The sequence below is a fragment of the Amblyomma americanum genome, chromosome 10 (assembly GCF_052857255.1).
Source record: "Amblyomma americanum isolate KBUSLIRL-KWMA chromosome 10, ASM5285725v1, whole genome shotgun sequence".
Lineage (NCBI taxonomy): Eukaryota > Metazoa > Arthropoda > Arachnida > Ixodida > Ixodidae > Amblyomma > Amblyomma americanum.
Window position 1 is genome coordinate 111,269,752 of NC_135506.1, and position 24,437 is coordinate 111,294,188.

Genomic DNA, 24,437 nt, shown 5'->3' on the forward strand with positions numbered 1-24,437 from the left:
AAAATTATGCCACCAGCAAATTTCTTTCAACTGTTGCTGTTTATACGGCCCGTGCAAAGTGTAGGGTCACCCCCTTTGGCGCTTAGTTTTACAACTTACGCCGTTTATTTATTAGTCTTTTTGAAGACCAGCATTTCATAAGTGCTTCACAATCAGTGCAATAACTATGTTGTTGGTATTCTTTAGGACATTAGTGGGCACATATTGAGGCATTGTCATGAAGGAAGCCGTTCTGTTCAGGTGAAGAGGAAAGAAATTGATAAAGTTGTTCGTATGCTCGTAAATTTCTGTTTGTTATTTTTCATGGGTGCTTTAGCCTTGTTTGGTCTTGTTGGACTGCTCTGTCAAATGCCAGACTTAAACGATTGTGCCTCCTTTGGGTGGTCTCTCTCGGAAGTGCTCGTGTTTATTGTGCTTTGGTGGCGGTGAGTGACTGGTCAATGTGCTTAAGTCCTTTGATGAGGACCACACTGGGAGCCTCGTTCTGCTTGGTTGGTGTGCCTGTGCCAGTCTTCTGTTGACCTTGAGGAGCCGTGTGTCTGACTGGGTCGTGTTGCTTCTCTCCCTGCTTACCCCCCCGTTGCCAAGGGTTGCATCAGCGGCACTGCTCAGCCCCCAGGCCAAGGTACTCTCCCATCTGCATTCGCCGGGGTCAGTCCAGCTGAAGCTGTGACTCAGGGACGCGCGGGGCTTTTGCTGTCTCCCCTTTGGCCTCATCCAATGCTGTGTCGGCCGCTGGCTCTCCTCAGAAAAAAAGCTGTGAGTGTAGGTGGCGCAGCCAGATCACAGCGGGCCTCTTCGAATCAGTTTTCATGGCACGGCAGAGTTGGTTCGGACTGGACTGAAGGAGAGACATGCACATACGGGACAGACACTAGCAACAAATAGGGTACAAGCAGGATGGGAAGTATTTCGATTACAATTTGTGTGGCATGGGCTGTACTCGTGTTTGTTTCACGAGTCAAGTATGTTCTGATGGTGCTCTCATGCAAGATTTATCATCCAGTGCTCTCTGGAAACCTGCTAAGACTTGCTTTTTGTTACAGCTGTACAAACCTTACTTGCCTGTTAGTAACAGCATATGCATAGTTTTTTTTTTTTTCTTGAAGCCAACAGGGCTCCAAGTTCCCATTCAGCTAAAATGCATGTGTCAAGTTCCAGCGTTGTGTGCATCTTCATGCACATCTTAAGAAATGGTGTGTGCTTCCTGTGAGGTGTTGGTAGTCACCTTTAAAGCACTGGATAAAGGACACTGTCTGATGCTTCCCACAATTTTTTTGCAAAACTGTTCAGAGGGTGCAGCCTCCTCTTGGTACTAGTTTGCAGCAGACAAGCAAGACTTTTCAGCTAGTGCACATTTCACCTTTTTGTGCAAAACTTGTTTGTTTGAGCACAACAAACGATAGTTTGAAGGTGCAATCATACAAGGCAGAAGTCTTCTCTGTACTTGTGTTTGAGAACCTGAAGGAAGGATGGTCACATGTTGAGCCACGTTGACTTAGAGTGCCCGGGCTTTGATTTTTCCAGGTGTGTGCACTGGGCATGATTTGTCATTAAAATCATTTTGGGCTGGTATGATTTGAAGAGGAAATGGCAGGTTTTTAGAAACTTTCCACGTGGCATCAGTAGCACATGGATCTTGAATCGGCATACTGTCAGTAGCACTCCAGGGATACGAAACTCATGAGACAGAGTTTAGATTTTCGCATTGGCCAAGTTACTCACCACGAGACCTTAAACTGGAATAGGGAACAAGGAATGGAAGGATATGTCGAGCAGTAGCTTTCAACTGAAGCTCTACTTGGATACTACAGATGATTAAGCATGTGCATCTCCTTAACCCCTAGTGGACTTGGACGACCTAGGCTCGTCATAAGCCGGCTGTCATTTCCAGCTCATGACGAATCCAGCTTGTCGTGCATTCTTTGGCACTTTATGTTCGATTTAAGGTAAGTAGGGCTCATCCGAAGCAGTTCTTTTTTTTTTTGTATGCCGGCAGATGGCAGCACAGGTACTGAATAAACATCTTGGTACCATTAAAAAAAAATGTTTGTTAGGTGGTTAACTGCCAATAAGCTGGACAATGTGGCCAAAGGCAAAAAGGAGGCAAAGTACGGTCAAATTCAAAGTTGAGTTGAGGCCTCTTGTGAAAAATAGGGAAAATTTCTTAGTTTCTCAAAAGAAAGCTGAAAGCTTGGCAGGGGAACAAAGCAGCGTATTGTATGGGAGTTGCAGCTGAAAGCTCAGTACTGAAGGCGCCCATTACCTAAGCACAGCATTGGAGGTGCCGAAAACAGTTTTTGAAAAGAATGTTTCAGTGCAAGCAGGTTGCCAGAGAGTAATGTTTCGTAGAACAGCCTTTATCTCTCACCATGCACATTGGGTTTCTATACATCCTTATGTTCTTCCTGACGTCTTTGAGGCTTCCTCCACACTTCAATGCTTGTTACATGCTATCCGTGCTTTCTTTCCTTGTTTCAATTGCCTTCTACTCATCAATTTTAGTTGTCCTGCCATTTGTACCTGTGGGGCTTTGGTCTGTGCCAGGGGTGGCCAAACTGTGGCTGGCGAGCCTCATGCGGCTCTTCACGGGCCTGTGTGCAGCTTGCGACTCTGGCACCTGTACCCCCACCTCCCATTTCTGCTTGCTTCTACTGACAGCTTCCCTTATGTTGTAGAAGAGGTGCTTGCTTCACGAACGGGGCATCGAAATGCAGAAGCACAGTGAGCAATTGCTGCATGAGTGGGATTCACCGTTACCACCAGCTTTGTTGCAAGAAATAAAAATTGCCACGCCCCTCTTTATATTGCGGTTCCTCACTAAAAAGATTTTCTTTTATGGCACTTTGCATATGCCTGTGGGGCCACCTCTGGTCTATGCGATGCCCACACACAGCCAGGGGGACTCGTAGCTTCCCACTCTACTCCTTGCGAGGGACACCGTGGTGGGTTTTCCAACTGGCATGGGAATTTCATTGCCAAACTTCTTATGTGTACACAAGAGCCACGCAGTTGTTGCTAAACCTCGTGTGACCAGGGCAAAAAAGAGATGGGTTGCAGGCACTGCAGTGCAGTGCACTGTCTCCTAGCGAAGGAGAGGAGGGGCTCCCTCTTGTGGGGTGAGGAAATGCTTTGGAGGGCGCTATGCCAGCTCCATCAGCACGGTCTGCACGTGTGGCAGTACGAGCTGACCTGTGGCATCACATGTCCAAGGTGGCAGCCCGCAAGGACAGGTTGCACGTCTAGGCCTAAACGCGCAAACGGGGTGGTGAAGTTCAAAGGATCCCAACAAATTGTCTGTATGATAAAGCTGTCGTAGGCTCGGGTTACCTTATAAGAGCTTCTGTTTTGTGGGAGGGCTTGTTAGCAGCCTGCCTAGCTATACTACCTGCTGCTACAGTTGTTCTCACTGTGTGGTTATATTGACAAGGCTGCTATGGCATGGTAAGGTCGACTTCCTCAGTTAAAGCAGAATATCTAATCTCAAACGGGATCTTAAACTGCAGCACTTTTTAAAGCAAAAGCTTTACTACCCCCCCCACTCCCCCGTAGCTTTTTCGCTGTGTGCGCGCATTTGACCTTGAACCGAAGAGAAACCACGTGTGACGTCACTCAGCCGCCACCCCCGCCAAAACCGAGCGCTTGCCTCTGTTTCTATAGGCTGTCTTCATTCATTGTCCTTGGCATTGACAACATTCTAGACTCGGATGATTTTGAGGAAAGGAAGGGCACATAACTGGCTCCATGGGTTAGTGGACACCTCAGTCGCGCTTTGAGGTATGTGGTGGTATTGAGAGAGAGATGTGGGCTGCGTGCTCTTGCAGCACTGCAGTGATAGGCCACAGCGCTCATTGGGTGAACAACCTCTCTCAATCAACCATTAATTTAACTGCCACCTCCCAGGGTAGCAGGGTGTGCGTGCTGCCTATCCAGTTTGCGGAACGCATTCAACTTCACAGATGCCAAGCCGTGTCTACTTGCCCAATACACCAGAGCTTTCGCTCTCTATCCGGGTTCAGCATTAGCATAGTCTTTAATGTTTTTTCTGGTCACGAAACTTTGGCCAAAGTTTCGTATACCGCTAGTGGCGCAGCTATCGGAGAGGGGGCACGAATGGCTGCGTGAGCACTGTTCGCAGCTGCTGTTTTCAGGCCAACATGCTCACATTCGCTTGGTATTTCTGCTTTCAGCAGATCGGTATTTGGGCTTAGCATGGACATTACTTTACTGCTTATCACCTGAATGCTTGGCTGCAACATTGAGACACTAAAAACACTGTGCGATGCCGGCGGCCGCTAGTAAACCTCGCTAGCGGCTGTTTTCTGAAAAACAATTAACGCGTTTACTTTCTCTCATTGCTTTTTATACAACAGTGATTTTTGCACATGGGTTCCGCCTGCACATTCCTTTTCACTGCAACTTGCCTCCACTGTCACTGTCGAAGATTTAGCATAACGTGTCTGTGTTGCGGCTGTCTTGGCCGAGTTCTTGCTTTCATCGAAGTGCATAAGACTGCTCATGTCTGGCACTTGCCTTGTGAGAAATACTGCAATCTGACTAATGCTGAAAACAAGGTGTTATGACGGCATTTGAAGAACCAAAGTGCGCGCTACAGAGTGATCACATGACGAATGCACCGGCAATTTGATGGTGCTATCTCAAGTGTTTTTTTGCTGACACTTTCGATGTGGCAAAGCCAGCTGCTGAAGAATCTTGCTACAAAAGCCATTTATTTACACTTTGTCCCGCTGTAATAATGGAGGCACTGGCGAGTGCAAGGAAATTTTGAAATTTTTTTGTTCAGTGCTCATGTGCTGGCTTTGCGCTGCCAAAAAGAGACAAGCTGTGAGTGGCCATGCAATAAACCAAAAATGAGCAATGACAGGAAGCACGAAGCAGCATGTACAAAATAAAAAGCGGTATTGGTTTAACGTAGTTAAACAGTTAGACGGGTGAGCACATGTTTAGCCTTGTTGGCTCATGGTTTAGATTTTCTTGGTCGTCATCACGTCAGGCGAGGATATTAGACTCAGGTTAAGCTCTGATTGAGGTTAAGCTGATCTGATCTGTTCGTTGCACAGGTGTTGATGAAGACGATGATGTGCAATGTGCAGCGCGGGAGAGTATTGCACGAGGCATGACCGGCTGTGGCGATGATAGCATAGTGCTCTCATGCAGTGGCCAGCAAAGCTGATCTGTTCGCGCCGCCGCGGGTTGGAAACCCAGTCGCGGCAATGTTAATTTTTTTCTGCACCTTCGAAGTCGGGCATGCCACAAAATTCTTAGTTGTGTTTGACCCCGTAAAGTAGTGCTTTTGCACCAAAAGCCATACGCACATTGAAGAGTACAGCTTTGGCTAAAATGCAACATCATCACAGATTCTTGCTCAAGTACACTGGTAGGCCTTCGAATATCCGTGGGACGGCGCCACGCCTCAGTTTCAGCTTCTCTCATTGCAGCGACACTGCTTCTCTGTTGACCACAAACTCGTCAGGCTGAATTAAATCCGTGGGGCCAAATGCCTCTCGCAAACACGGACATGCTTGGAGTCGAAGCTAAATCCACCTCTTTCCTGTCGGGGTATCGGCCACTTCTAATTTTACGCTGCTCGGCATCACTCTCTCTGCGAAGCCCTTTCCTGCGTACCTCTGCAGCCGGAGCAGACACCTGTCACACAGCAAGTACCCGGCATCGCAGGCTTGCGCTTCATGTGCACTGTATTTGTTTGTGAACAAAGGCAAAATCAGAAGAGAAAATAGTTGCTGCCACACTGCCGGCATGCTGCTATAGTTGCTGCCACACGTGAGCAACAGGGCATACAGATGCCCTCTTGCTCACATCGTTGCCCCCACGGGACTCTTAGCGCCACCTTGTGGAAGGTGCAGTCAATATATGAAGCTCTCTCATAGCTTTATGGAGAAGTTTCATGACCATAAAAGCATTGAAAGACTATGACATTAGTTAAACCGCAGCTAATTTTTTTCTTTGCTGCTAACATGTTTACCTGCTCCTGCTTGGCGACTTTTCCCTCTCTTTTGTCATACTTACCGCACTTCCACAGCTCATGATGTTGGCATGGGCGCATGTTATGAAGCCCGTTCCATTTTAGTTTCCTTCTTCAGGCTTTTTGGTGCCCGGTGCCTCTTTTTACATCTTCAGAAACTTTGCATGAGGGTTAGATAATTTTTCACTGCAAATTCTACCAGCAGTTCTCCCATACCATTTCTGAAATCCACCCCGTTTCTTCATACTGCCTGTTCACACACCAGCCTGCTTACCCATTAGTAGAGTGTGCCTGCTCGCATGAGTGACATGCCCAATTTGTGTCCGGGCTGAAATGCTGGCAGCTGGTTGGCTTTTACTCCACCACTCAACCATGGGCAAGCAGGGTGCTTTGATTCATTTCACCTTGGCCCCAAGCTCCTGCTGTTCTCAGCACGCAAAAGAGCATAGCATTGTGGCGAAACCTTGCACCTGAAAGCAGCTGCTCGTCCATCTGTGGGTTGGTGTCGGCAGCCTTGGATGTATATGAGCCATGAAGGCCCAAGGACGTTCATTTCTTGTTTGCAGCAACAGGGGCTGCTGACACTTGTGTCATTTAGAAACACCGGAAAATTTCTCTGTTGCTAGGAGCATTTGAAAAAGATCCTCAAAATCCTTCATTCAAAGACACAGGAAGAGGGCAGAGTGGGTCAGGGAACAAACGGAAGTTAATGGCATCCTAGTCAAAATCAGGAAGAAGAAATGGGCATGGGGAGGGCATGTAATGCGAAGGCAAGATAACTGTTGGTTGTTAAAAGTAATTTACTGGATTCCAAAAGAAGACAAGTGTAACGGGGAGTGGCAGAAGGTTAGGTGGGCAGATGAGATTAAGCTGGATAACATGGCTACAGCTGGCACAGAAGAGGGTTCATTGGAAAGATATAGGAGGGGTCTTCGCCCTGCAGTGGGCGTCGTCAGGCTGATGGTGGTGATGATGTTCTCTGCCCTTTGCTTCGTGTTTCATGCTTTGCACTGGTTTTCCGACATGCCGCTTCCAGTCGAGTGCTATGGATAGTTCAGACACTAGCACAACGGTCCTTGCTAAGGTGGCTGCAGCACTTGCTTTTTGGACAGCTGACAAAGAATTGGGGAGCTCTGGGCCTGTTCGCTGGAGCAATTTTGCACGTGGTTCAAATTCTCTTCACAGTGCAACTATTGAGCCAAGTGTGTGCCTAACCTTAGGCAGGTTTCCCATTTTTTTAGTGGGAAACACAGCAGGCTTTGTAGATGTGAGAACCTCTCAGATCACTGCTAATCCACATTGCTTCACCTCACTGTGCAACACGTTAACAAAAATTTTAAGGGTGTTGTTCAGTGGGAAATTTGTAGCGTAGGTAATAATCGTTTCGTACCCAAAATATAACTGATTAGGATGACAGTTGCCTCTATATCTCAGTTGGTAGAAACCATGCGAGACATAGAGGGAGCATGAGTACAGATGCAGAGAGCATGCAGTAAATTAGATAGCCTGGGACAGCTAGGGACAAATCCTGTTTTTTGTTTTGGCCATGGAGTAAATTTACTTTTTGTAGCTTGAGCTACACTGGCCAAGGTTGAGCAGTTTTGCGTGGCTCCTGGAGAGCCGTGCTGCGCATGCGCGAGGAGCAGTGATGTCACATGGCGCACAGCTGGAGCCGCCGCTGCCGCGCGCTCCGCCGCCACTGCGTGTGCCTTGCCGGTCATAACCGCGGCAGATGCACTGGCACCGGCGCGCACGTGCCCAGCTGTGCGCCTCCGTTGTGCAGTAGCCAAGTCTGACGCTGCGCCGGAGCCACTTGATGGCGCTTCTCATTTTGTGCGCATGTGCAGAGGTATCAGTGGGGCGTTTGCCAGTGTGGTATAGCCATGGAGAAGGAGAGCGAAATTGCTGCTCAGCGGCTCAGCGCAGCTCACGCTACGTACATCCTGGCATAGCTGAGCTAAGCCACTGCTACTTTTTGAGTAAACAATGCAGCGAAAAGGGTCGTGTTGTTGTCCTAGCCATGTGTTGCAAATATTTGGCACTTCGTACTAAACTGTTGAGCAAGTAAAATTCTTCCAGCAAACAGGCCCTGGTTTCCCCATGATGTAGCTTGTCTTGCCTGCATCCTTGTGTTCCTTTTGACCGGTGCAAAAAGTGCTTCAGCTGCTCTCTGGACAGAGGCAAAGCTAATTGAGTGAGATCATTACGGGTAACTTTTTGGGCAGCTTGATGTTGAGCAGACTGACTGGCATGCTGTGATATGTCTCTCTAAACTGGCCTATTTTCACTTGGAACACTGCCTCTTCTAATAGCTCATTGCCCCCCAAACCCTGTACCTCACCAGGCTATGCACATGCTACTTCTCAATTCATGCTCATTTTGTGACATTTTCCAAGTGTGTCACCCTAACAATGAGCCACAGGTGCATAGTTGGTGCTCTCTCTTGGCTCATTCATTACTCCTCTTGATAGATGTGACAATTGGCATGCGTGTATGTTAGGAGGTCTCCCTAAATTCATGATTGCCAGCAAACTAACATATGCTGACAGGATACACAGAGGCGGGAAAAACTCTTTGCTAGACAGAGCAATTGCTCAAGCGTCAAGTTGGGCTTGTTGGCACTAGTTTCCTAAATTAATGGTTACTAGTAGATTAGTAAGTTACAAATTATTAATTTATGAAGCCAATGCCAACTGGCCCAGCCAGACGGGTTGACGATTACTCTGTCCTGTCTCAGTGTGCCATGTCCGCATCTCCTTTAATCCACTAGCAGTTGTGAATTTAGGAAACTAGTATTGACTAGCATAACTGAATGCTTTAACAGTTGTCAGCGGGTCTTTTCGAAATGGCAGGACATCCTAGAATGCACTCTTTGGGGTGCACACTCTATTCCCTGCAGGTACCGCTCGCGCGGAGCTGATGGGAAGCACAACTGCCGAGCCGCCGGCCGACCAGTTCCGGGAGCGGGTGGCCGCCCTGCGTAGTCTCGGTGGCAACGACTGGCTCTGCCTACTCAACCGCATGCACCGGCTCCAGGTAAAGGGGGGGGGGGGTCTCTAAACAGAAAGGAGTAAAAAGGGAGTAAGCTGTCACCTAGTTTACTCCCATATAGGTGCACTCATGTTTAAGAGTGTAGGTTGCGAGTTCAGTCTGTGGCCACATTTAGACAGGGCCCATGAACACCTGCACAGCTCGGTTTCTCGTTTCACACTGAGGAGCCTGCTGTGCACTCTGCCTCTCAGGTCACTGTGTTGCTCTGGAAATTGCTGGAGATTAAGCAGTTGTCTTCTCCGTCCTTAGAAGAAAAACGGCGGAGCTCTCTGGCTTGCGAGAAAATGCTACCTTTGGAGCCACGTTATAATTTACCAAGGGAGACGTTAAGCATGAGGGTGATCGTTGCAAAGGATTGGCCAGGTACCCAGAATGCCTTGACTTTTGCAGCAGTGACTATATCTGTGTGTGAGTGAATAAACTTTAATCAAGAAAAGGAGCCCCGCATGGAGCGTCTACAGCTTTCAGACGTTGGTGAGTGGCAACACCACAGCTTACTAAACATCTGCAAGGACATCCCCGCAAGGGGATGATGGTGAACAGTGCATCACCGAGCACCCGCGCTTAGCCGTGAGTGGCATCGCCGTGTACGGGAAAAATGGTGTCCTGGTGGGGTTGAGCCGGTGCCGAGCGTTTGGACCTCTAAGGCCCCTCGGCGGAGGCAACACACCACTTTGGTCCCACGTTCCTGTAGACGGCACCTCCGGCCTGACCCGACCGGGAGGAATGGGCAGTCGCCCTTTCCTATCCTCCCCTCCATCTTTCACTTTGCTATCTCTTTCCCACAACTCTCCTATCCCCTACTCCTTGGTTTTCCCCTTTTTCTGGCGGCGAGGGTTAACCTTGTGTGACCAACTACCCTGGGTTGCGTCATATTTGGTTATAGTTGAGGTGTACAGCTGGCGTGGGCAGAACTTGCTTTCAAGTTCCTGTCCCATCCCCTTGTTACGTACACTCCGTGGTGGGTGGCTGGCACCATAATAATAATAATAATAATAATAATAATAATAATAATAATAATAATAATAATAATAATAATAATAATAACTTTAATTGCTCTTTTCAGTACAAATGTGGGCCTGACAAAGCCTCGGAAGGCTTGACTGGCAGTGCCGCCAAATTTTTTTATGGCTCCCCAACTTTCAAAACCAGATCGCTCTCTCAAAAGAGGGCGGAACGAGGCAGATAACTTCTTTCAAAAAAGAAAAGTAACTTTCCCCAAATATTATGTGATCCACAGTGAACAACAAGATAAACAGGCAAGAATAATATCCCCCTTCCTTGTGTCAAAGTGCTTGACTGAAAACTTAGGCATTGGCTATAAGCTGTCAAAAATGGCCAGCGGCAACTTATAGCTCGAACTGTGTGACAATGTCCAACACTCTAAGCTCTCCAACCTAATGTCCATAGGGGAAATCCCGGTCTCCGTGACTCCTCATCGCTCACTTAACACTGTCCGAGGCGTAATATCGGAAAATGATTTTGTTCACATAAATGAAAAAGAAATGCTCGAAGGGCTCATCGACCAAGACGTCATAGATGTCCACCGAATCAAAATCCGGAAGGACAACAAGGAAATAGACACAAAACACATGATCCTGACATTCAACACCAGCACCCTGCCCGACACAATCGACGTGGGATATTTGAAAATCAATGTAAGACCATACATACCAAACCCTCACAGATGTTTCAACTGCCAAAGGTTCGGCCACGGCTCACAGAGCTGCCGCGGTCGCAAAACTTGCGCAAAATGTGCCTCGAATGATCACCAGTCTGATGTATGTGACGCAGCCCCGCGCTGTGCAAACTGTGAAGGAGAACATGCTGCATACTCCAGGGCGTGTCCGTCCTGGAAGAAAGAAAAAGAGATAATCACCATAAAGACAAAAGAAAACATCTCATTTAAAGAAGCGAGAAGGCGTTTTGCGCTTACGAACACATTCTCTTTCACAGCAAAACAAAACTTTGCTGATGTGGTGCGCAGGGGCGTAGCACCACACAGCACTCCGGCACCTGCCAAGGCCGATCCGACCGAGCCTATGGCAGGGCCATCCACGCCTTAGGCAGGGTCAGCGAAAGCTGCCCTGTCATTGCCGAAGCAGGGACCGCCGGTCCATGGGTCGGCATCCCGCAGGACCTCCCCCTGTCGGGAGAAATCTGAAACTAACACAACCGTGGCTGCGCGGTCCTCCAGCACGTCTGTTGAGGTGATGGATACGACACCCACTCCGCCTCCATTACAGCGGCGGAACAGCTCTCTTGAGCGAAAAAAAGACAGGCCCCTCATAACGGGCCCATCACTTAAGTAAATCCTCTTTCATTTCTTCTCAAAAACACAAACATGGCTTTTTTAATTCAATGGAATTGCAGAGGACTCATGCGGAATTACAGTGACATAACACATATCTTAGGGTCAATGTTACCCATAGTTTTATGTCTTCAGGAGACCAATCTTGGTCCACAACATGTGCATATCCTGAAACATTATAAAACTTTTAGACGCGATCACGAGCAGGCAAATCGATTCTCGGGAGGCGTCGCAATTGTCGTCCAAAGCGGCGTCCCTGCTCGAGAAATCAAGCTCAATACAAAACTTGAGGCGGTTGCAGTCAGTATCGTCAGCTATAATACACTAACAATCTGTTCCGTATACATTCCTCCACATTTTACGTTAACAGTCCATGATCTAGAAGAATTGATAGATGAACTTCCAGAGCCATATCTGGTAGTTGGGGATTTTAACGCTCACTCCCCTTTTTGGGGAAGCGAGCACTGCGACTCTAGGGGGCAGACAATTGAAGATTTTATTCTCTCAAATAACATCTGTCTTTTAAATACAGGAAAAGCCACTTATTATTGCCCAAGCTCGGCAAAAATGAGCTTCCTCGATTTAGCTTTCGCATCACCATCGCTTTTTAACGATTTTAAATGTTATGTTTTAAGTGACCCTCTGGGAAGTGGTCACCTACCTATTATAATCAGCCTCTCATCGTCTACTGCAGTCATCCCCACAAGACCACGGCGCTGGAAACTTCACCTCGCCGACTGGTCACTTTTTGCAGCTAATGCCACACTAGGAAAAGAATTTTGTGAAGACCTCACTATAGACGAAATTAACGAAAGGTTTACTACATGCATAATATCGGCCGCTACACTAGCCATACCACAAACAGGACTCGTACACAAAAAACATAAAGTATGGTGGACGCAAGGATGCACATTAGCAAAAAAACAACAAAATAAAGCTTGGGGCTCTCTGCGTTGGTATCCAACAGCGGAGAACTTGATTGCCTTTAAGAGGGCCAAGGCCAGAGCGCGATTCATTCGGAGAAATGCCGAGAAATCCTCATGGCAGAAATATGTGTCCTCAAAAAAGATGTGGGAAAAAGTTCGTAGATTCAGCAGTGACCATACCTCTTTCACACTTCCTCTATTGACTACACCCAGGACACAAACATCATCAGAAGAACAGGCCAACATACTAGGTGAGCATTTTTCTGAAGTTTCCAGTTCGTCCAATTACACAAACACGTTCCAGAAGCACAAAACAATAGCAGAAAAACAAAAACTTCCATTTGCAGCAGGTATGCACGAGGACTACAATCAACCCATCACACTCCAAGAATTGATTAGGGTATTATCTTCTGGTAAAAAGACAGCAACAGGCCCAGATAATGTGCATTACGCTATGCTCGCCCATCTCTCTGAGGCTGCCGTGCAGGCATTGTTGAAATTCTTTAACAAAATATGGACAACTGGGAATATACCTGAGGAGTGGAAGAAAGCAATAATAGTACCTTTTCTGAAACCCGGAAAACAACCAACAAGTCCTAACAATTACAGACCGATAGCCCTCACCAGCTGCATTGCTAAATCTTTCGAAAGCATAATAAGCATTAGACTGACCTTCACACTTGAATCTCGTCGACTCTTAGATGTACGTCAATGTGGATTTAAGAAAGCTTGCTCGACCACTGATCACCTTGTGCGCCTAGAAAACACCATCCGAGAGGTATTCATCCACAAACAGCACTGTATCGGGGTCTTCTTCGATTTGGAAAAGGCCTATGATACCACGTGGAAGTTCGGCATCCTCCATGACATAGCAGAGCTAGGGATCCGCGGCAGGATGCTGAACTGCTTGAACGACTTCCTGACCAACCGCACATTCAGAGTCCGTCTAGGAGCAACTCTGTCAATGTCATTCACCCAAGAGAATTGCGTACCCCAGGGATGCATTTTAAGTATGACACTCTTCATAGTAAAAATGAATTCTTTGGCCAAAGTAATACCCAAGTCCGTAATGTATTCAGTTTATGTAGATGACCTACAGATAGCATGCACTTCTTCCAGCATACTGTCCTGCGAGAGACAAATACAAATCACACTAAATAAACTGGCTGCTTGGGCAGAGAAAAATGGATTCAAATTCTCTCCTCAAAAAACAGTAGCTGTTCTTCATTACGACGAGGCCTACAGGTCGATCCCAATCTGTGCTTGAATCAAACTACACTGCCAGTCAAACAGGAACATAAATTTTTAGGCGTCACTTTTGATAAGAAACTTACATTTCTACCACACATTAACAACCTTAAAAAGAAAGCATCCCAAGCCCTCAATGTATTAAAGGTACTCTCGCAAAAACGGTGGGGGTCCGATAAAGCATGCTTCTTACAAATATACCGCTCTTTGGTGCGCTCCAAGCTGGACTACGGGTGCATAATATATGGTTTAGCAAGAGCATCCTACTTGAAACGACTGGACCCTGTGAAACAACTGCACCTATCAACTGGAGCATATAGAGCATCCCCGGTAAATAGTCTTTATGTTGAAGTTAATGAGCCCACACTAGAGGATAGAAGAGTCACACTTACATGCAAGTACATCCTAAAAACCCGTTCTCTTTCTAAACATCTCTGCTATCCCATTGTTACCAAGTTCCCATCTAGAAGATTATTCAATAATAAACCACATTTTATCAGGCCACTAATAATGCTCTTTGAAGATAAATGTGAAGAGTTTGGAGTGTTGGATGCCCTACCGAATATTGCACAAAGACATGACTATCTGCCACCATGGTACATCAGGCCACTAATAATGCTCTTTGAAGATAAATGTGAAGAGTTTGGAGTGTTGGATGCCCTACCGAATATTGCACAAAGACATGACTATCTGCCACCATGGTACAGCCTCCCTACGGTGTGTGACTTCACACTGACACACGTAAACAAAGAGCAAATGCCACACGAGCACATACTGCAAGAGTTCTTTGCCTTACAAGAAAAATATGACACCTACACTGAATTTTACACTGATGGCTGAAAAACAGTCATGTCGGAAGTGCAGTAATTCAAGGAAAAAATGAAAAAAAAAAAATACGATTCCAACAGTATGCATCGGTATTTACTGCGGAGTGTTATGCCATCCTCGTAGCCGTAGAACAAATAGTAAAACAAAACAAAAAATAGGATCATTTACACCGATTCACTGAGTATGCTCCAAGCGCTGCACCCTACAAATGCTGCTGAACCCATAATAGGAAAATCTCCGCAGGGGGGCGTCTGCAACTTGCAGGCGTTGGTGAGTGGCGACACCACGGGTTCCCGAGCATCCGCAGGGACTTCCCCGCAGGGGATGATGGTGAACAGTGCATCACCACGGACCTGAGCACCCGCGCCTCGCCGTGCGTGGCATCGCCGTGTCCGGGGAAAAGGGGATCCTGGTGGTTGAGCCGATGCCGAGCGTTTGGACCTTTAAGGCTCCTCGGCGGAGGCAACACACCACTTTGGCCCCAGCTTCCTGTAGACGGCACCTCCGGCCTGACCCGACCGGGGGAAATCGGCAGTCTCCTTTTCCTGTCCTCCTCTACATCTTTTACTTTCCTGTCTTCTTTCTGACTACTATCCTGTCTCCTCGTCGTTTCTTGGTTTTTTCATTTCTTCATGGGTGGCTAGGGTTAACCTTGTGTGGCAAACTACCCTGGGTTTCGTCATATTTGGTTATAGTTGAGGTGTACAGCTGGCGTGGGCAGGACTTGCGTGCATGTTGCAGTCCCGTCCCCTTGTTGGGCTCCGTGGTGGGTGGCTGGCACCGTGGCTGAAAAACTAAATTTTTTTACGGCTCCCCTCCATTCCCAACCTGATCGCTCTCTAAAAAGAGGGTGGAACGATGAAGATTTTTTTCAAAAAAGAAAAGTGTCATTCCCAAAATTTCATGTCATTCACAGCAAAGCTGAAGAACAACAAGCAAGACTGATTACCCCATTCTTGGTAGCAAAGTGCCTGACAGATACCTTGGGGTTTGGGTACAAGGTATCAAAAATGGCTAGTGGCGACTTACTGCTTGACATACATGACACTATCCAGCACCCGAAACTTGCAAACATTGTATCGGTAGGGGAGATTCCTGTCTCCATCACGTCACACCGATCTTTGAACACAGTCCGAGGCGTCATATCAGAAATTGATTTTGTTCACCTCTCTGAAAAAGAAATGCTTGAAGGCCTTGCCGACCAAGATGTCATAAATGTTCAGCGGATAAAGATCCGGAAGGATAACAAGGAAATAGATACGAAACACATGATCCTCACTTTCAACACCAGCACACTACCTGAAACATTGAAGTCTGGTACCTGAAAATAAATGTAAGGCCATATATACCCAACCCATGCAGATGTTTCAGTTGCCAGAGGTTCGGCCATGGCTCAGGGTTGTCGTGGCCGCAAAATTTGCACGAAATGCTCCTCGAAGGACCACCAGTCAGATGAATGTGTTGCTGCCCCGCGGTGCACAAATTGTGAGGGAGACTATGCTGCATACTGCAGGGCTTGTCCGTCCTGGAAAAAAGAAAAAGAAATAATTACTCTGAAAACCACTGAAAGCATTTCTTTCAAGGAAGCGAGAAGGCGATACGGCGAAACAAACCGATTCTCCTTCACTGCGAAAACAACCTTTGCCGATGTGGTGCGTGGGTGCGGCGCATCACACCAGGCTTCGGCACGTGTCCAGGCCGCACGCAGTGGGCCTATGGCAGGGCCATCCACGCCCCCTGGAGGAGTAACTGGTACTACTCCGCCAACCCCAAAGCAGGCTGCGCAGACCCCCGGGTCAGCGGGCCTCAAGACCTCTTCCCACAGGTCGAGGTCTAACTCAAAAGTCAGCGTGCATCCTGCACGGTCGTCCAGCGCCTCTGCTGAGGCGATGGACATGACCCAGGACAGCCCCGTGCCGTCCACATCGGACGGACGGTAGAGGTCTTTGGATCGCTCTAAAAAATGTGAGGCTCCGAGTCAAGGGGCCAAATCAAAGTTAATCTAATTTTATCTGCACACATGCACACAACATTAAGATGGCTTTCATAAAACACTGGAACTGCAGAGGTCTCGTAAATAACTATAACGACATAAAAGACATATTAAACACAATTTCTCCTATTGCTTTATGTGTGCAGGAAACCAATCGAGGCCCTCAGCACACAAAGGTGCTAAAGAAGTATACTGTCTTCCGCCGTGACCGAGAGGGGGCGAGCAGACTCTCGGGAGGCGTAGGAATCATTGTGCAACCTGGCGTAGCAGCTAGCGAGATCAAACTCAAAACTAGGTTCGAAGCCGTAGCAGCCACCGTGGTTGGTTACAAAACCATTACAATTTGTAGCGTATATCTTAAACCACATCTCGAAGTAAGACAGCATGAATTAGAGGGCCTTTTACAACAGTTACCAGAGAAATACTTTCCAGTTGGCGATTTTAATGCACACTCTTGTTTCTGGGGCAGTGAGAAAACCGATAGCAGAGGTCAGGTTATTGAGGATTTTATACTATCCAACAATATTTGTTTATTGAACACCGGTAAGCCTACTTATTGCTCCCCTAGTTCAGGAAAAATGAGTGCTTTAGATTTGTCTTTTAGCTCTCCTTCAGTTTTTAACGATTTTAAATGGGATGTCTTAGACAACCCGTACGGAAGCGATCATCTCCCTGTTAAACTCTGCCTGTCATCCCTGCCATCATTCACCCAGACAAAACCACGGTGTTGGAAGCTCAATTTAGCAGACTGGCAGCTGTTTAGAACAGCAGCCACATTAGAAAATATTACGTTAGAAAATCTTAATGTAAATGCAATAAATGAAAAGTTCACAAATTGCATTCTTTCTGCCGCACGCTTGGCTATCCCACAATCTTCAGGAATAGTACAACGCAACCATAAAATGTGGTGGACACGAGATTGCAAAGAAGGAAAAAAACAACAATATAAAGCTTGGGGTATATTTCGCCGATACCCCACACAGGAGAATCTTATAAACTTTGAAAAAGCAAGAGCAAAAGCGCGGTACATACGTCGAAATGCCGAAAAATCATCCTGGCAGCGTTTCATTTCCTCGATAGACAGCCAAGTCTCTTCGAAAAAAATGTGGGCGGCAGTACACAAAATGGATGGTCGCTACTCTCCATTCACAGTTCATCTTCTGACCGCCCCTGGTGTACAGACAAATATAAAAGAACAAGCAGACATATTAGGCGAACATTTTTCCACTGTATCTAGTTCCTCTAACTATACAGAATCATTTTTAAAATATAAAGACACAGCCGAAAAAGAAAGACTGCCGATAAAGGGCAGTGCTCACAAAGCATATAATAGCCCATTTACACTACAAGAAATTAACAGTGTACTTTCTTCGCATAAACAAACTGCACCAGGACCAGATGAAGTCCATTACGAAATGCTTGCCCACTTGTCCGAACATGCTGTAGACTCGCTTCTGAAATTTTTTAACAAAATATGGTTACCAGGAGAGATTCCAGAGGCATGGAAAAAAGCCACAATTGTACCGTTGTTGAAGCCGGGAAAAGTGCCTACCTCCCCTGGCAATTACAGACCTATAGCCCTAACAAGCGTACTTGCCAAATCTTTCGAAAGCGTCCTTAACATTAGATTAATGTTTATATTACAATCCCGTGATCTTCTTAACATCCATCAGTGTGGGTTTAAAAAGGCGTGCTCTACAACCGACCATCTAGTCCGCCTAGAGAACACAGTCCGAGAAGCATTTATACAGAAGCAACACTGCCTTGCAGTCTTTTTCGATTTAGAGAAAGCCTATGACACCACATGGAGGTTTGGCATACTGCGGGACCTTGGAGACCTCGGAATCCATGGTAGAATGCTAAAATGCTTGAGTGACTTTTTGACCAACCATTCATTTCAAGTACGCCTGGGTGCCACTCTTTCTAAAGCTTTCATTCAAGAGAACGGCGTGCCTCAGGGGTGCATTTTAAGTACCACGCTTTTTATAGTAAAAATGAATTCCCTAGCAAGAATAATCCCAAAGTCTATCATGTATTCTGTCTACGTCGACGATCTCCAGATTGCTTGCACATCCTCTAGCATTTCATCGTGTGAGAGGCAAATACAGATGACAGTAAATAAACTAACAACATGGGCAGACAGAAACGGTTTCAAGTTTTCCACGCAAAAGTCAGTAGCTGTTCTTTTTTCGCTTAGAAGAGGACTGCACACTGATTCCTCCCTGTATTTAAATGAAGTCCCACTACCAATTAAAGATGAGCACAAATTTCTAGGAATGACAAAAAGCCCACATTCCTACCACACATAAACATACTCAAAAAGAAAGCTTCTAAATCTCTGAATATACTAAAAGTACTTTCACGAAAACATAGGGGTTCCGATAGGACTTGTCTTTTACGGATTCATCGCTCTGTAGTACGTTCTACATTAGATTACGGATGCATAGTTTATGGATCAGCGAGGCAATCGTACCTTAAACGGCTAGACCCAGTACACAGTTTAGACTTGCGTCTTTCTACCGGCGCATGCAGGACGTCACCGATAAACAGTCTTTATGTGGAAGCCAACGAGCCGTCGCTTACAGAGAGAAGAACCATGCTCACTTGCTCGTACGTTTTAAAAATCCGTTCACTACCTAAACATATGTCACCAAATAGTCACAAAGTGCCGATCTAGAACACTATTTAACAACAAACCATTAGCTATAAGGCCACTTCTCCTGCGTTTTGAAGATATGTGCAAAAACCTCGGCGTAATGGATGCATTACCTGGCGTTGCTCGAAGACGTGGTCCACTGCCTCCATGGTTCAATTTTCCTGCACTGTGTGACCTCACTGTTGCACATTTCCGTAAAAAGCGAACTCCACAGCAACATATATTACAAGAATTCCGTGCCCTTGAAGAAAAATACAGTAGTTTTACAGAATTTTATACGGATGGATCAAAAACAGATAGTTGCGTAGGAAGCGCAGTGGTGCGAGGAAATTCGGAGCAAATAGTAAGACTACCAGTGTTCCTCCATCTTCACCGCGGAGTGCTACGCGGTATGGATGACCATAGAAAAAATACTAAGTGAGAACCTCAAAAATGCTGTTATTTACACAGACTCCTTAAGTGTACTTAGAGCTCTCCATTCTAAAAACGCAAGCTCCCCTCTGCTTGGTGACATCATACACAACATAGTAACTGCCACAGCTCAAGGACAAAATATAAAACTGTGCTGGGTCCCGAGTCATGTGGGAATAAAAGGCAATGAGAGAGCAGATGTGTGCTGGTAAAGCTCGTGGCAAGGAAATAAAGAAAGTAAATATGCCGTTTAATGATTGCATGAAATTAGTAGCAAGGAAACTAAGAAAAAAATGGCAGTCGGCTTGGAACAATGAGCTCAAAAACAAACTACACTTGGTAAAACCAGTTTTAGGTGAATTTAAGTCGTGTGTGCACCAAGAACGTTTCAAGGAAGTGATCTTATGCCGTCTCCGAATAGGCCACACGCACCTTATGCACAACTTCCTACTAACAAAACAAGACAAACCCGTTTTCCAACAATGTGGAGATGAACTCACGGTTAAGCACATTTTATTCTCTTGTGTGGAACTGGAAGAAATAAGAAAAACGTATTTTACTGAATTTTATAATGAATGCATTCCTTTTCATCCCGCACTGCTTTTAGGAGATTTAATTGTTAATATATCATGTGTTTTTAGCTTTCTTAACGAAACAGGATTTCTCAGGAGTCTCTAAATTTTTACCCACTGGTTTGTTTGAATTTATTTCACCTCAGCCAATTTCTCAGGCCTGAGAAGAAAGCTGAGGCTTTTATTTTGATTGGTTGGGAGCCTCGATGTCCTTCTGCAGCCAAGGAAGGCTACTGAGGTTACCCGGCCCTCTTTAAAGCTTTTACTTGTAGCCATTCATAAAATTTGTGTATGTGTTCACTGGGTAATATTAATGTTTGAGGGCCACTAGAGCAAGGATTATTCTTGCATTTCTATAATATTCAACAAGACTTTTCCTATACCTTGTTCTTGGCGCATGATGGCCTCAGTTGCCTATGTGCCATAAAACACAACACAACACAACACATAATAGGAAAAATCAAACATAACATAGTTAAAATCACAAAGCAAAAACATAACATTATACTCTGCTGGATCCTTAGCCATGTTGGAATTTTAGGTAATGAGAGAGCAGATGCTTGTGCAGCGCAAGCTGGTCATTTAAAACAAGTTGACATACCACAGAGGGATTTTTCTAATTTACTGCACAGTAAACTCAGGCATAAGTGGCAGGTTGCGTGGGAAGAACAGACAAACAACAAACTACACACTAATAAACCCGTTTTGGGAGAGTGGAGATCATCTAAACATCAGGAACATTTTACAGAAGTTATTTTGTGTCGACTACGCATTGGACACACACACCTTACACACAACTTCCTATTGACCAAAAAAGACAAACCTCTCTGCGAAATGTGTGGCGATGAACTCACGGTAAACCACATTTTAATTGTATGCACAAAACTGGAACAACTGAGGAAAAAATATTTCACAACATTCTACAATGAATACATCCCACTACACCCCATGTTACTTTTGGGTGATCAAGCACTGGTTGATTTTTCAAGCATTTTTAAGTTTCTCAGAGAAGCCAATGTTTTAAACAAACTTTAGATATAAAAAGCGTAACCTTTAACAAAAGCTCTAACCGTGTGCTTGGCGCATCATAGCCTCAGTTGCTTTTGCGCCATTAAAACCAATATAACTAACTAACCTAACAAGAAAAGGAAAGACACTAGCCAAGAATCTAAGTCACGATTTCAAGTTTTGGATCCAGACATATGGCCTATTGCACCACTCTGACAGATGTGTACTCTAAAATAGGGAGCCAAAAGTTACTAGGCAGCAGGTTTTTGCTTCTCAACCATATAACAAAGCCGTTAAGGCACCCCTAAAGATCAAAAGGTGTCAAAACGTGAGGAAAAGGGCTCCCCTTACTTTTCAGATTCATAGCTTATGGGCTGCCATAACTTCTTCGCTGTGCGGCCAAGGAACAAACCTCCTTTGCCCAGTTACTTTTGGCAAAGACTATACCATGTCAGCAGTGGCATGTCACTGCTTTTTTGCATTGCTGCCGTTATGTTGGCAGAAGCTAACGGCATGCAATTAAAAAGTGTCGTGTCACCAAATTTGTTCCTGCATTTAGTGAGAGTTGTGTGTTTTGCCGTGTATGTGCATATCAGCAACTACTGGCATGGGTGAACACTTGTTGTTTGACATGGGGCAAAACCAGCTCGGTTTTGAGCACTGGAACACCACCAGAAGAGGTAAAAGCCAAATGGGCCATGAGTGCGAAGAAATTGTGCGTGCATAGTGTGAAGCTGGTGCAGTTACTACAGTGGTTACCCTGCATACATAAGACAGAAAAGTTTTTATAGGACCTTCACAGCAACCTCCCAGACATGCGAGTGGCACTGAAAACTCGTCATGGTGTGCGCTTATCAGTTGGGATGGCAAGTTTCATTGCTGTCGTAGAAGGGACAGCCTGCAATTTCCAGAAGGGTTGAACCTTGCCCTTGCATTGACCTATGCAGTCGTTTGATGGTGTTGAGTTTTTTCACTTTTCAAGCCAACAGCCAGTTACATTGGTCCCTTTGGGATGAGATGCATTCCTGTGAGGAAAAAGTGTGCCTTTTTCCTCTATGTATGTCTCACTGAGATGGCTCATGCAGCCAGCGGCTCAAGCCCCTCCTAGCCACCCTGAGGAGGCTTCTTCCCACTGCGCGGACAAGGGCGAATCGCCAGCTGTTGGCTGGAGCGAAGTGGCCCTTCCTGACTGGCTCCTGCGTATGGGCCTCCAGCAGCCCAGCTTCCAGGACCAGCTGCAGGCACAGGCCAAGGGCCATGCCCCCGAGTGGGTAATGTGGTGCGTCTGCATTGAGGCGCAAGCCACGAGTGTCGTCTGCACAGTGGCCAATGGTGCGGGGCTCAGCCTGCTCGAACTGGAGTGTGTGCTTGGTGCCGGTGGAGCGGTGGTGCCACAGTTTGGCCGCTGCACGACTATTGCACCCTGTGAGATGGTCCACCTCCTCAGGGGTCCACACCGGTGCTACCTGGAACTTCGGATGGGCTCTGCACCCAACAGCACTTTCCTCTTGCTGCCTGCATCGGTCGAAGACACGGACGACCTGGTGCGACGGTTTGCTGCTACGTTTGGCCTCGAGTGCCAGGACAAGTTTACACCACAGCATGTAGAGTGTGTAGCTGCAGGCACATTGTCTGCCGTGCGGTTCTGCGGGCGTGTCCTCTTGAATGACGTGGGTGTGGGCATTGTGCACTACGCACTCGTCGCACGCAAGGAGATAGTGATTGTGGTAGAAAATGTGTTTAGCGCATTGCGGCCGTTTGAAGTGAAACGGACGTGGGACGTCGCACTGCCCGTGGTGGACGTGCAGCTTCCAGAGCACTGGCCATCTGCAGTGGACTCTGTGGACGAGTTCAAGAAGTGCGGCTTTGGCGTAGCAATCAGCTTTGAAGGAGGAGAGAAGTTTGTGGCTAGGTTTCAGGCGAGGGACTCGCGGAGCCAGTTTCTTGAGGCCTTTCTAGCTGCCAGGAACTCATGACGGTGCTGTGTCCTCAAGGCTTGCCAAGCTCAGATGTGTTGCTCGCAGCTGGCCTGCTGTAGTTTGTGTTCCTGGACCTATGCAGGATGGTGAAATGAATGTGATTTCTTGCGCAGAAATACACGCGTAAACTGTTCTGTTATGAGAAAAATTGTGGCATGCTTTTGGTGAACTGCTGTGACGGCTCCTTTGACAAGCCATGAAAGGAGACAGTCTTGGTGTTCGTGTTGTTGGTACCTGAAATTTGGAACGGCTTTTGATACTAAGCTCAATTTTGGATGAGCACTATGTTATGTAGTTTGCCTCAGAAACGTGCTGTGTTCCGCCTATGCAGCTGTCCAGACCGTTGTTCTTTGTTAATACTGAGGTGAATATTTTGACATGCACGGAAGTGTCAATCACCGGAGGCTACAAAGACTGGTCGCTGCAGCTGTGTGTCATAGCATGTCTGTGCAGCATGCACTGAAGTTGGTATGGCGGCCAAATTTACAGGGGAAAAACTTGTTAGTCAAAACTTGAGAGAAGTTGTCCAGACAACAGGGGGACCAGGATGAGGTCTGTTGGTCATCGAGTCTTGGATTATTTGTGTTGAAATACTGCTGCATCAGCGTTGTCATGCCAGTTGTTTTTCATACAGACTTGCAGGTAGCATTTGAAAAGATCATTAAAGAAATGTTCAACTTATTAAAAGTTGTTGCGTGATTGCCATAGTAGTGAGAAACCACTTATATGCAGCTTGACAATGGAATTGCGGATTGTTCAGCTGCACATGTGGCGCAGAAGTTAATATATTCAGTTTGTGGCCTTGCGTCATTCTGTCTTCATAAACACTGGCCTCTAGACATGATGTTTATGTACCATTTCACATAGTTGTTGCATCCACTCTTGAAGATGAGTTTTAGCAATGCAAGCATAACAACATGCTTGAAGGTTTGTTGTAGTCGGCTATGCTGCATAAAATTTTGCATCCTTTGCAGCAAATCAAAAAACAAATCTTGTGACTTGTAGGCAGGGAAAGGGTGAAGTGGCATTTTGAAGTTGAGCACTGAATAGTATGTAGGTTTCATACCGCTGTGGCAGCAATGGCTTGGTAGAAACAAGGTGCAAACATGCCTGCAAACATTTTGTGGCACAGTAGAAAACACGAAATGGTCCCAACTAATTGAGAGAACTCCTCTATTATTTTGTAGTTAGGACATGTAAAATTTGTTCGGTTCTTGGAAATTAAGGTATGTTGGCTATGCACTGGCTGCATGCACATTTGTTTCCAAGGCCACATTTCTCTGACATTTGTTGCATATAGTTTTAAATTAAAAGCAGTTAACTGGATTTGTTTACTGCAGTTTAAATTAAAATAGAGAAAAACTGTGCACTTTGAGGAAGTATGAGAAGCCTAAAGAGCAGATCTGTGCTTGTGGCTAGGTTCACGTTTGCTTTCAACTGCTTGCTGTGC

General features: G+C 46.2%; 1 protein-coding gene across 1 annotated transcript in view; it reads left to right on the forward strand.

Annotated features, from left to right (window-relative positions):
• The window catches only part of LOC144107685 (nischarin-like), a 66,728-nt gene extending 43,054 nt beyond the window's left edge, over positions 1-23,674 (forward strand). The window contains exons 10-12 of the mRNA XM_077640806.1: positions 589-625; positions 8,904-9,040; positions 22,094-23,674. Of these exons, the coding sequence (XP_077496932.1) occupies positions 589-625; positions 8,904-9,040; positions 22,094-22,984 (1,065 nt within the window). The 3' untranslated portion in view covers positions 22,985-23,674. The remainder of the gene's footprint in view (positions 1-588; positions 626-8,903; positions 9,041-22,093) is intronic.
• Positions 23,675-24,437: the final 763 nt, after the last annotated feature.